We start from the raw sequence: 14,534 nt of genomic DNA on the forward strand, positions 1-14,534 counted from the left end.
GAGCATTGCCAGCAGGTCAAGGGAGGTGATCCTTCCCCTCTGCTCAGCGCTGGTGAGGTCACATCTGGAGTGTTGGGTCCAATTCTGGGCTCCCCTGTGCAGGAGAGACATGGTCATACTGGAGAGAGTTGAGCAAAGGGCCATGATGATGATTAAGCTAGTGGAGCATCTGTCATATGAGGAGATGCTGTGAGAACTTGGACTGTTATGCCTGGAGAAGAGAAGCCTCAGGGGGATCTTAGCAATGTGTATAAATGCCAGATGGGGTGGAGTGAAGAAGATGGAGCCAGACTCTTCCTCCGTGGTGTTCAGCAAAAAGAAAACAGGCAAGGGATACAAACTGAAATACAGAAAATTCCATTTATACATCTGGAAAGCCCGGAATTTCCCAGGATTCTCAGATTTTTTATTACAAAGCTGGGAGGTTAGAAGGGAGACTGTCTGTCTGTGATTTCCTAGGAATCATTTGTTCAGCTGAGATTGCCAATATGAGCATCTCTTGGCTTATAAATGCCATTTTTCATCGGCTTTTGTTGAGTTACTGAAAAGAATATTTCATCTCAGAAATTACTTGGGTTAATATTTTCAGAACAGTATTTTTAAGTTACTCAAGCTTATGGGAAGCTTTGAAAATGGGGATGTGATCTAACTTAAACTGGAAAAACATTTTCAAAATATGCAGTTTCACCATTTTGTCCACTTATTTTTTTGATAGCTGTTGGATATTTACAAACGTTATGCAAACAGAATTCATTCTGCCATTAAAAGTTTTTCATAAATAAAATCTAGATAAGAAGTTCTTGAGTTGGCCCAGTGATTATCAAAGCTTTTTTTAAAAATTTTCTCAAATTCTTGTGCTCTTGGAAAAGTATGTAGTAGTTTTCATTTAATATTAAGTGATCTTTCCTTGGATAAGATAATTCAGTTTGAATATAAATTTTAAAAGCTCAAATACTATTATTGTGGTTGTCATATGAGCAAAATGACTCATAAGACAAAAAAATATTTAATAGAATGAATGCAAAAGAGGGATTTCATGGTACAGTATGATATAAAATTAAGCAATGATTTTATCTCCTTGATGAATAGCAATTGGAACTAATACTTTACCTTGAATGCTAGATCAATGGAAAAAAGGGAAGCTTCCAATCTTTGAGAAGTGCAAAAGTAATTATATAAAAAAATGAAGTTCTTTTTTTCAAATCTAAATATAGATCCCATTACACCATTCTCACTGAATTCCTAATTCTAATAGAGTGTATGCATGCTTTTACAGTACACACTTCTTTTAATTTTAAGTATTATTTGTAATTTTAGAGTATTAACTGTATAGCAGAGACTTGTCAAAGAAAAATTCCCTCTGATGGTAACGTTAATAAGGAAACGTAGAAAGCTGATTCAGTGGCTTGGATGTGCTGTTTTGTTAGAATATTTGTAAATATTTGCGTTGTTGTACTTCTGTTAGTCAAGCTTGCTGAAGCCAGTAATGCCAGCATAAAATGATTTAAGTGCCATGAATCAGCTCAATGAATGTACTGTGTTGATCATATCTTAACAAAAGGTTCAATATTCAACTTGGAAAAAAACTCAGCAAACTCATAGTTCTGTGTTAACTTTGATCTTATTTTCCTTTTTCCTCTGTATTTTTCACATTTATTTACCATGTATGTTCTCAATATTTAATGGCAATTTATCAGTCATTACTGGATCAAGCAGATCCATTTTCATTTCCATTTTCCTTGAAATTAACTGTAGACCGTACTTCTGTTGTAATACAAAGGCCAATTTATTGAACTGTATCATTCAGTATTACTGAAATATTTAAGAGTTAGTTCAGAGGACCTTCAGGAGGTACTGAGGCTGTGTAAACTTTAAAGGACAAGAAAAATCAAAACCAGTGCTGACTTATATTTTTAAAAAGTTCTTGTCCATCTTCTTGCAGTTTATTTGATCCCGTACTAGATACGTTCTTCTGTAGCAGGCAAGGTGAAAGCCGGATGGACACTTTATGGAATATACGTTGCTTTATGTAGCTAGGGAAGGAGACGGCACCCTGCTCCTGTCATTCAGCTGTCCAGTTTGCTTATGCCTCCTTCCCCACATATCCCCATCATTACAGAGCAGCTCTTGTGAAGGTGGGAACTGAGTCATCACACTTCTTGTGGGGAAACTAGAAATGAATACAATGTGAAAAAATGGTTTCTGTGCTCTCCCTCTGCTGCCCTCCCATCCTTATAAAGGTGACTCCTTGTATTCTTTTAGTCAGTGCTATCCTTTCTTCTTTATAGATTAGTCAAAAGAAAAACAAGTGGATTGGTAATACGTTGAAAGGTTTTGATTAAAAATGTTTTTATAGTTATGATAATTTTGTGTAACACATACACACTATTATTTCATACAAAAAAATTATAAACCTGAAACAATACTACAACCTTCATGCAAATTAATTTCCATGTTCCTATGTGTATAAGGGCTTCAGTAATCTCATAAGTCAAAGAAGTTTAGTTATAATTTGTTTAAAAAATAAGATCCATTCCAAGCAGCTTTCCCTAAAACTGTTTGAGTAGAAAATGAGGATGCAGCTTATTCAAATGAAAAGAACACTCACTAAGTTTAACTATTTCTAACTGGAGCAAAAATGCTGTAAATGACTAGTCATTCTCTTCACAGATACATATTTTACATGTGTATTTCATCATGTTATCACATTTTTTGTTTTCACTAAAGCCAATACAATCTTTTCCAGCTGTTGGTTATGATAAAAAGTTTATGTAGCTTAAAGAAAAAATGAAGACCTTCATGGTGGTAAATCAGGCTAATCCCTTACTTGATCTTTACTTATCTAATGTTCTGTTACTGTGGCAACATGCAATATATCTGCTTCAGTAACCACAGTAGTCTTCATTATGCCTGGTCTGTACAGAAAACTGTACTTTTAAGTTCATTGAAGTTTAGGTTTGCTTTTTGCTGCATTGCATGAGTTCAGGAAGAGGAAGCCGTACAGGTTCTTTACTCCTTATGCAAGCAGTATAGCGAGTCCTCTGTAGCTAATTAGGACACGCCCTAACAGATTTATCTTACATCATTAATTGTCTTTAATAGGGTTTTGAATAGACACTATTAGCACTCCAAGTCTGCAGTTTGAGTTGTGCCTTATCTATTCTGTGCCCTTCAAAAGGCTTCAAATACCAGATCTTCAGGTTGATATAACATGACGTTTTTGTAGTGAACAGTTGAGCCATGTAAATTAATATTAGGCAAGCATTTTATTCACAGTTCATGCTACACTTAAAGGAAAGCATATTTAAGGGGAGAATATATTTTTGTCCTATTGAGCATCATCCTGTTGTACCCCCATGTTGCATTGTTCAGTCTTATGGTTGTTAGTTTTACAGAAGAAATCTTAATAGCTGTGTTCTCCTGTGTTGTGCTGTGCCTATGGGAAACCTTCAAGGATAGGTCACCTTCCAGATTGGCAACCATCCTACAAGCCAAGGCATGCTCAGTTAAGCCTTTCCTACTAGCTGAATAATTGAGTGTATCACAGTGTCTGCTTTTCTCGAGTTCAGAACCAACTACACGGTGCTATATGAAGTGCTGCTACTTGTCATTACCCTTTTGTGCTTTCTCCCACAACTTAGGTAGCTGTCTGCTGTGTGGTAGCTACTCACTGCCGTTTGTGAGCTTGTGTGTTACAGACCTGCTGGTGTCACGGAAGTGTGTCATGGAGACTGACAGAGAAACAACCACTGCAAGAAAGTGGCATGCAGTGTGTCTTCTGATGGTTTCAGTAACAGTCTCTGGAGAGAGGAAGGACCTTCTGCTGATTCTGATTGGTTTAGAGATACAAACTCGGCTAGAAGTCCTCAGTGTATTAATGTGCTATTCATGGCTTGCACGAGACCCACGTGGTTGTGGATTTTCAGATACTGTTCCCCCTTAGAGGCATCCTCAGGGACACATTTTCTGGATATCTGCCTCCTCTTTTTCCTTTCCTTCCCTTTTCCTTTTCCTTCTTTGGGATGATGATGAGATGCCCAGAACTCCAGAAAGGCATATCTATGGCAGGAATACTTGCCTTCCCATGTGGAATTTGCTATCTTTCGCCTTGTTAAAACCCCTTTCTTTTACTTTTGCTTGGCACTGGCTGCTAGTGTGTCTGTAACCTTGCTGAGCATAGCTGGCAGCAATCTTTCCTACCTATATGGAGAAGAGGGTGCCTCTTCCTGGCACTATGTATCACTTTGGGTATAAATGGTGTTGCCCGTGGGATGGTGGTCTACGTGATGGTTCTTCTTTGTGTCAAGCTGTTGAAGAGGACACAGGACTGAAATGCAGCATTGCATACTAGATAGGACAGTCCTGTATCACAGACTTGGGTGGATTCAGACTCCAGGTTCAGGCCACATAGAGTGGCTGAAGGGGAAGTCCTGCATGACACTGTAAGGCTGGGTTGCAAGGCACCACCTCTTGGTATGCCACCTTGCATGCTGTCAGGGTCTGCTGGGGATGTCCCAGAAGCTAAATGGGAGGGTGTAGGGAATGAAGGGCACTGGCCTCACACCGGCCTCTCACTACTGTTCCAGTCTTCACAACTGATTTTTTTATTATTAAGTTATCCAATTTACTTTGCTGGATGCACATTTTATCACTGGATGAATTAAGCAGCGATGAAGAACTTCTGAGTGTACACATTTAATTTTGTGACTACAGTTCCAAATTTCATGTCATCTACAGTTTTATTTATTAGTGACTGAAACTTGGTTTCCTTCTACTTCAGAGAATGACAGTTATCTTTTTTGTTGACCTGTTAGTTTTATTTAGAAAATCCATTTAAGCTATATTAAAAATATTTGTTTTGATGAGAATTATTCATCACACTGTTCCCTTTCTGGTTTCAAATAGTAATTTTTTTGCTTTGAAGTATGAACGTCAACAGATCATTAAATACTTAAATTTTTATGCTAGAATATTAAGGTTACACTTGTGCCTCTAGACAGTTTTGCTAAGGAACAGGTTCCTTGTTGTTCAGTTTGACATGTTATTTTGCTATCCTGTTTATTTTCGAGGTACTCTTGCATTTCTGTCTATTGTCCATATATTAAACTATAATTCTGTAATTAATCAAATTAAATACAAGAAAAATGATTATGGTAATATGTGTTTGGCAATTAAATGATGTCTGAAAAAATAGTTAATCATGTGATTATAATGATGCGATTGTTTCTTTAGTCAGCTGTATTACAAATATAATTCTACTTAAGTAGCAAGCCCCCAATGTTTCATAGAAGCACAGCTAGATTTTTAGTTGCTGGCCTAATGAGACATAATAATGGACAAATTTCAGCTTGCTAAACTTGACTTGAGGTGGAAGTAAGAAAAACATGCATGCATACATACATTTTTGTACTTTAGATATTTATGTGTGTGTATATCATTCATATTCAAGGCAATACAAAGAAACACTTCACTAATTTAAATAGACTAATGAGTTATTTATCTTTTGAGACTGTTTTCTTAAAACATGTCTTATTAATATGCTTACTTCCTCAAGTCTCTTTTACAACTGTATTATGAAAGTCTGAGTCCTAACATCATTTGTTTTATGAACAGTAAATTTAATGCTTTTCTTTAGTTAAGCAGGTATGAACTTGTAGAGTATGCAGACAAGGTGGCACACGCCTATTTTTAATAGTCTTGAAGTAAGAAAACATCGTCTTACAATAAGGGTGACTCATCTAGAAATGTAGTTAAGATCAGGCTAATACAAAACATCCTAAAAAATTTCCATTAGCACTACTGCCCTTGGGGTACGTATCTTTGAACTCTAGTTCCAACATGTAAACTTTAAATGGTGCTTCTCAGTAGAAGTTTGTAACTCAAGAGTTTGACTCTCTCTCCTCCTCCTTTTTCTTTTCTTAAGGGCCCTTCTTCTGCAGTGACTTTTCACAAGAGCATGCACTTGCAGATTGGATATTTTGCCCTCATATTTGGCTAAATAAGTATCTGCTGATGTAGATACAATTATGTTTTGCAAGTGCCAAGAAAAATATCATAATGCCTTCAAACTGTATATGACTGTTGGGAGCTACAAACTATGTTTTGTGTTATATGAAGAACCCATGTGACTTTTTATTGAAAAAAAAGAAAAGGACATAAGCCTTGTTTATCAAAGGACAGATATCTTACTTGAGGTAGGCAGCATTTTCATGGGCACGCTCATTAACCAGTGGCTGTTCTCTGCTGTGAGGCAAAGAAATAGACTGGCAGGTGGGGAGGTACTCCTCAGAATAGTTATTGTCAGGTGAAAACAGCCCTCTTCCTTGTCTTCTACCATAAAATCTTCCTCTCTTTCTTGTATGCTAATATTGGTAGGGGCACTGTCAAATTTGGCTTTTGGTTTTTGTAGCTACAGAGAAATGTGGAATGAGTAAACAAAAAATTGTTAGATATTTTTGGTTACCTGTGTTACATGAATAACAATTTCAACTCATTCTGTTGATCATGAATGAACTAAATGCTTGGCAGTACTTATTTCATTTTCTTGTGTGTTTACAGTGGTGGAAACATCTCCGTTATGAGATACTAAAAATGCCAGGGAGAACCATACTGAATTTCCAGAGCAGTCAAGCCATTGCTGTGTAGAAAGAGAAAATGGAATTCTGATAAATTAATTTACTATTTTGAATTCACTGCAAACTTTAGAAGTATTTTGATGAATAGGATGTGCTTCCAAAATAGTAGGAATTGTAATGACAGGCCAAGAATGGCATGGTATGAACATATGTTTACAAAAACAAGTGTATGTATACACATATATGTGCAATTAAGAGAAAAAATTTATGTCTGTAGGCTAAAACCTATTTGCCACTCAGATGCATTTTTATTTTTACGGCATTAATTCCCTAGGATATGATATTTATGATCTTTATTCAAACAAAGTATTATTTTAATTGCTGCTTGTTTGTGGCATGCTTTTCAGGGTAAACTTTTAAGTCATTCGTTAGAGTACACTTAATACATTATCTGACTAAGGTAGTTCCATAAACATGAACACATTTTAATTTATAATTTTGGGTGAGATCCTAGGATAAAGACTGTAACAGGTGTTACTGAATAATAATGTGATCTAAAGCTTGCAGGATACAAAAAATTGAAAACTGAAAATGAAATTTTCTGCTGGAGAGAGAAGGAGGTTTATTGGAACATATTCTGAAATCCTGTATCAAATTTATCTTTAGTGAAGAAAATTCCTACCCCTTTCCTGAGAAATTTAATGTTTAACCTAACAGAATTTGTCAGTGTAAAGTTTTAATTACTTTTAATTTTATGCAAAAAATATGCTGTGAGTGGATGTTAAATGTGATGCAGTATTGGGAGGGTTACTCCATAATCAGGTACAGCTGGAAAGAAGCCAAGAGTAAATGGGAGACATGTATGAAGAAGAGGAGGTTTCCAGGGAAATAATCAGTTTAAAGTAAGTAGAGGAAGAGGAAGCCGAAGCAAGAGAGAGATTTTGATAGGTAACGTAATGGCAAGAGAGAAAAAACCAAAAGGTTGGGCAGGTGAAAAGGAAGGTATGGTATGAAAGTAGGGAAGACAAGTAGAACAGTGGTGGATGGTGGGAGGACAAGAGCTGACAGGCAAAAACTGAACCAAGGGAAGTTCCAACTCAAAGGAAAAACTTTTCACCATGAGGACAATCAAGCAGTGAACAGGTTGCCTGGAGATGTTGTGCAGTCTGCGTCCTTAAAAGTTTTCAAGTGCCAGGGAGGTAAGGGGCTGAGCAACCAGGCCTGACCTCATGGGTGATCCTGCTTTGAGCAAGCGTTTAGACTGGAGACCTCCTGAGGTCCCTTCCAGCCTGAATTATCCAGTGGTCCGATGAAAAACAAAATTTGGTTAGCTGAGTATTAAAATTCTTTGTGACACGGCCATGACGTGGCTTTCCAGAATAACTGTTTCGTTAACCCAAATAGACTTCGGAAAACCAGGAATGAAATGCTGCACGCAGTTAGCTTTACTGGCAGTCAGCAGAACTCGTGAAATCCATGGGATTACGAGCCAGCGCTCCAGCTGTGCTCACTGGGTTCAGTATGATTACACTGAGTGATGGAGAGCTCCATCAGCTTACCAGAGGTGGGACACAGGCAGTCTTGGGGAGGAAGGCTCCACCGAACCTTCCTTCCCACAATACAGCAAAGGTGCAGACCGTCTACATTAACATATAGATCTTTTTGGTCGCTTGAAACAGTTGGGATTTAAATGGAAATTGAGATTTAAACCTCAGCTAGAACAGAACTGTTGCTTTGCTATGATGATTTTATAAACAATGATTTCCCAGACTTTCTTTATTCATTTTTCTTGATCATTTAAAAGCATGCAGTATCTTTTCAATGTGCATATTATCATTACTTTCATTTTTTCATACTTTATTAACAGGCTTTCTCTGTATAACATTACGTTCCTCCTCCAGATTAAAAATGTGTTTTTTCACACTTCATTCAATTTTGCTTTCTTCTTTATTAAATTCAACCTGCAAATCTTAGTCGCTTCTTTGGTAGTTGTCTCTCCTTTCTCACTGACATTACAGGAAGTGAGAGGTTTAAGGGGGCTGGGGAGAGGAGTGAGATGGGCTTTGATAGTTGCAGTCTTTGAGCAGCCTCTTGTGAGGTTACTTTTGACACTTGCTGTTGATAACTGACTTCTTTTTAAAAAGAACTGTCTGAGCGTAAGTTGTGGTGCCTTTTTGGATTTCACAGCCTCCATCCACATGTGGATTTTTGTAATAGGTCCAATCTGACCTTCTTCATTAAACTACTTAGTTCAGTACAGCCTGAGTTCTTGAAATCTGATATGCCAGTCTGCTCTATTATGTACATCTATCTTCTATCTGCAGTGTATCTGCATTCCGTGTACTAAATTCAAGCGGCTCTTGCTCTGATTTCAATCTACCCACCGGTTTCTTTCTGCTGATAAGAAATTAATTCAATATGGTTTCCCATTGACCCATTTTTTAGACTGTAAAGTTACTGTGTATTAAGTGGAAGCCAACTTTGATGCATGTTCAGTATATTTTTTTGCCCAGTGAATCTATGGGAAGATAATTTCTCCCACAGTTGTGGTATCTTGTGATTTCCAGTCCTGTGAGAACTGGCCATGCATTTTTTTAATTCTCGCTTTCATCTGGTTGTGATGGTTTATAAGCAGATGTTTATTGTTCTCTCTCTTTCTTCCCCCCTCCCTATTCTTGCTAACTTAATACAAAGCCAGTTGCTACCACTGTTTTCATTGTCATGTTACAAATATTGGAGATAATAAATACTCATGATTTATAAAATCATTGTAATTATCTTTTGAGATCCTCAGTGTTTAATTGACTTTTCCTGCTCACAAAAAATTGTTCAAAAATCGCAAGCCACTTTCCAATCATGTTAACTGTGCAGCAGCTTTAAAATTAACTTTCAGGTCTGTATGTCTATTTTTGTAAAGAAGTCCTTGAGTCTACAATAGAAAGGGAGATGTTTACTTAAATAATGCATCTGATTGAACTTATTGTGTGGTATGTAATTATAAAAAAAACTTTCCACATGCAACAAATATGTATCTTTATATTCAGACTTGTTTGAAGAACAGTTAGGCCATATTTTTATAATTTCTTTTATGTCTTTCACTGCTGATTTATTTTGTGGTGGTGTTTGGTATATTTCTGTCCCTGAAGTTTCATTGAAGTCTGCTTTAAACATAATTAGACTTTACATTTATGAAATTTCTAGCTGCTTATGGAATGGCTACCCCAAAGACATTGGAAATCTTATGTTTTGGTCTGCATGTTAATTCAATATCTAAAGGATAAAATCCTGAATTAGAAGTGAGAGTTCCAGACTTGAATTCTTTTGCTTTCTTTGCTTAAAGAAAGGAAAATGCTCACTGAATCTTGAAACTGTAGTCAGTAACAAGAAAAAATACTAATTTTCTGAAATATTTGCTTTATGGAGCAGATCAGGCAATAACTTGAAACTATTGTTCTTGGTATCAACAAAATATTATATTTTTTCCCCCACCAGTAAAAGATCTAAGAAGTTCCCCATGCCAAGATCTTTGTCACTGACTCTGCAACTTTCTTGATATTGAGGTGAACAGTTATATCTGCTGTGTCCCTGAACAGTATCTTCAATACTTTTTTTTTTTTTTTTTGCTATTGTGTAGTATATATTGTTGGGAAGATTTATGCTGTCTCCTGGGTTTTTTTGCTTTTCACAATATTGTGACACTGCACTTAGTGATCTGTTGAAGGGATAAATGGTATGAAGTTTTCAAAAAGTTATTTTCTTGGTTGTCATCTAGTGTCAGTAATGTGGACCAGAACAAATACCTTTTCATGGAAGTCCCTTATTTAAATGGGCTTTGGGGACAGACCTTATGTTATGTTTTCATGTTGTACAAAATCATATGAAATATAATATGAATTTTATATTTGAGATGTATGTTATATAAATTATGTAGTTATATTAATTGTGCCTTGAAAGAAGTCATCTTAAAATTAAGTTTACAGTTGTTGAAAAGGTTCTGTCAAGAGACAGCAGTATATGGATCGAAAGTAATGTTTAGCAGATTAGTAATTTTGATTGATTTATCTTTGCATGAAATACTAAGGTTTTTTTCTTGCTTACAGACAGCCTATCACAACAAGTGTGTGTTATTACCGATGTGAAGGAAGCTGTTGCACAAGTAGGTTTTCTCCTTCATGAATCTCTGAAAAGCCAAATAAAAGTAAGTACAACTCTATGGCAGTAAACTGTATGATTAATTTAATGTTTCTGGTTGTCACAACTCGTAAGAAATGGTCTAAATAATGTGAATACAGAAATTGAGACCTCCTGTGTCACTGTAGTATTTATTACAAGGGATTAACACCAGGTGTGGAAGTTGTCAAGAAAGAAGCATCTTCTGTCCAATTGTGCTGTAGAGGGGGATCTTGCAGATCCTCTTAAAATGTATATACTAGATTAGAGGAGAAATTGTATCCAGACAACAGAGAGGCCATTTTCTTTACATTTTATGAATTCAGTAAGCCCAAATTGTTACAGATATGTTACAGAGGAAATGGTTTTGTTACTTTGAAGTCTGAATTAAAGTCTGAACCAATTAAAGAGTAAGTTGTATGCCTGCAGAGCTACGAATGCAATGTCAAATTAATCAGCTTTTTTGCAGAGAGATAGGGGTACATTTCAGTCATAGTGAATGCTCATTGAAGCCCTTGCTGTAGGATATTGATGGAATTTTCTACTGGCATTTAACTATCTTTTTCTTTTCCATTATTCCTACTAATAGAGCTATCACATATTTTCATTTTCCCAGAGGTGATTAACATTTGGTAGTTGCTTAAATCTTGACTGATCGTGGGGTGATTTTTAATTATATCTTATGTGATGATACCACATCTTTCTGTTATCCAGAGAAACAGACAGGGAATAGCTGTTCAAAAATACAGGTTTCCTGATTTGCATAATGTTACTTCTGTAATGGTTTTATTCATGTCCGTTGATCTTCTGCATTGTGTGCTTAGTTATTAATAGGATGTTCTTCTGTAGCAAACTGTGTTGCTATTTTATACCTAGAAATGTCATTTGACATTGTACTTACAGTTTTTGTTTGGAAAGAATTGTATTTAGTGTGGAAAATCATGCTTTAGATCTATTAAATGTCTACATTTAAAAGTGCAAAACATTAGCAGAGTTCAGTAAGATCTTTTCTTGTCTGAATAGCTGTATAATGGAGCATAAGTATGTTTCCATTTCACTGATACCCGATCCATAGCTATTTTTCCTTTTTTCTCTCTATTTAAACTACTCTGCAATTACTAGGAAAACATCACTTACCCATGTTAGAAAAAAAGTACTTCTTTAAATGTTGACTTATCTATATCTATATATTATGTTTGCATATAACCACTTTAATCATACCACGAGAAACACTTCTAAGCAAGTAAGAAAAGTCAACGAATGCATTATGTTTGATCAGCCAACACTGTGACTCCAGACTTAGCAACGTCAAATCAGACTGGCACCAAAAGTAGTTAAAATGTACAACATGTTTGCAAATTGTCATTGCAAAACGAGTTAATTGTTGGGTTGGTCAGGCACCTGCACCTACAGAATCATAGAATCACAGAATCATTTAGGTTGGAAAAGACCTTTGAGATCATCAAGTCCAACTGTAAACCTAACACTGCCAAGTCCACCCCTAAACCATGTCCCTAAGCGCCACATCTACCCGTCTTTTAAATACCTCCAGGGATGGGGACTCAGCCACTTCCCTGGGCAGCTTCTTCCAATGCTTGACCACCCGTTCGGTGAAGAAGTTTTTCCTAATGTCTAACCTGAACCTCCCCTGGCGCAGCTTGAGGCAATTTCCTCTTGTCCTATTGCTTGTTACTTGGGAGAAGAGACCAACACCTGCTTCGCCACAGCCTCCTTTCAGGTAGTTGTAGAGAGCAATAAGGTCTCCCCTCAGCCTCCTCTTCTCCAGAATAAACAACCCCAGTTCCCTCAGCCGCTCCTCATAAGACGTGCTCTCTAGGCCCTTCACCAGCTTTGTTGCCCTTCTTTGGACACGCTCCAGCACCTCGATGTCCTTCTTGTAGTGAGGGACCCAAAACTGAACACAGTACTCGAGGTGCGGCCTCACCAGTGCTGAGTACAGGGGCACGATCACTTCCCTGGTCCTGCTGGCCACACTATTCCTGATGCAAGCCAGGATGCTGTTGGCCTTCTTGGTGCATTTGAATAAAACACACACAAAATGACCACAAACAAGGTAATGAGGGTATAAAATGAAAGGATTCATACTGATATGGGACTGATTTTTTTTTTTTGATGGCTCTATTAAATCAGTTTATTTAGTTGATGATTTCTAGCACCGTTCTTCTCTTTTCTGATCCATGTTGTCTTTCCTCGTAATGAAGTTGACTGTTAAATCTCTCAATACTTTCAAAACATTCCTGCAAAGTGACACCTGCCAAAGAACTCCATCAAGATCCCTGTCTTGTATTGTTCCTTGAAACATCCTTACTCATTCATTTTATGACCCTTAGACTGAAAATCTATAAAAACTAATATTTATGTATTGAATGTCTTTTTTTTAAACAGTAAAATCTGTAAGACTTAATTTTTAAGCTTATTAATATACAGAACTTCTGAATTTGCAGCATCTTAGAAAGAATATATCCACTGGCCTATGATTTCTCAAGTGAAGCACAGTAGCCTTGTGAGAGAGAGATTTGACTCTGTACAATGTGGTAATTATTTTAAGCAGGTTAAACGTACCGCACTGAAAGCTGGGCCTTTTCAAAGGGCTAATTGGAGGGCAATTGATCTAAATAAGGCACTAATTAGGAATCATTCAATAGAGTACCTGTTATCTGAATTTTAAACTAATATGGTCAATATTTTAACATTTTTAGGTAGTTTTGACACTCTAGTTCTTACTAGCAGCCATATTTACTTTTAAGATATTTGTTAACTTGCAGATGCATCCTTAAAGAATCCTTTAAGAAGAATTCAAAAGAAATTTTGTTAGAGGGATTTCTGAGACACTCCAATAACATGATAATGCCAGTAACAGGGGAAAAAAGACCTAAAAATTGAACTAGTGAGATAAAGAAAATGAAAATAAAAGCTTTTCTAAAAAAAAACAAATAAGGCAACAGTTATTGCTTTCAAAGTACTTTAAGAGTAAGTATTTTCATCAGTGTTACTGTAAACTGTATAACTAATAAATGAATGTTTTGCAGAAGATACCTTACTGTGAAAGACGTAAGTGGAGTCTTTCCTTAGGTTTGTTATTTAGCCCTTTCTTTTGAAGCAAGCAAAACTAAATGGGGGCTGAAGGTGTTTGCTTCTGTGACTGGAAATTATGTACTCCTGCTTATTCAGTGACAAGGTGCTCCTGTCACATGAAATGTAATCAACTGGATGTAGTTGTGTGTTATTTTTGCGACTGGATAAATATCCACAAGCAGTATATCAAAATATTTTGTTGTTTTCCATTAGGAAATGAACTAGTGTTTCACTAGTAGAAATTCACTACTATCTTAATCATTGCATTGTCCATCTGCTGGATTGGTGTTAATAGTGTTTTTAAATTCTGATATAATTTAACTAACTTTTACAGATTCCCAATGTCCTGGTATTATTTTTTTATTTTATGAAAGTGCATGTTGAATAAAGTTAAAACTTAAGCACAGGGTATCTGACAAGTAGAAAAACATCAAAGAAAACTTATTTATTATTCCTATCTTCATGTTCATAAAAACTTACCATCTCTGCTTCTTTACACTAGCTGAATATCAACTGCTACAATGACCAGAAGTGATTAAGCAAATTCATATACTTTTTTCTATTTAAACACTGAAACATTATGTGACAAACACTTTTTACTGAGGTGGTATTTTTAGGTAATTTTTACTCTCTCAGGTAGCTGATAACTTTGATTAATATTAATTTTAATTAAAAGAAAAATTGCATAGGATA

At 36.2% G+C, this 14,534-nt stretch overlaps 1 protein-coding gene across 1 annotated transcript in view; it reads left to right on the forward strand.

Annotated features, from left to right (window-relative positions):
• Window positions 1-14,534, forward strand: part of CRPPA (CDP-L-ribitol pyrophosphorylase A) — a gene marked incomplete at its 5' end in the record, with an annotated part of 124,047 nt that overhangs the window by 54,488 nt on the left and 55,025 nt on the right. Inside the window, one exon of the mRNA XM_082306831.1 lies at window positions 10,676-10,773. Coding sequence (XP_082162957.1) covers window positions 10,676-10,773 — 98 coding nt within the window. The remainder of the gene's footprint in view (window positions 1-10,675; window positions 10,774-14,534) is intronic.

The sequence above is a fragment of the Platalea leucorodia genome (assembly GCF_965183815.1).
Source record: "Platalea leucorodia genome assembly, chromosome: 1".
Lineage (NCBI taxonomy): Eukaryota > Metazoa > Chordata > Aves > Pelecaniformes > Threskiornithidae > Platalea > Platalea leucorodia.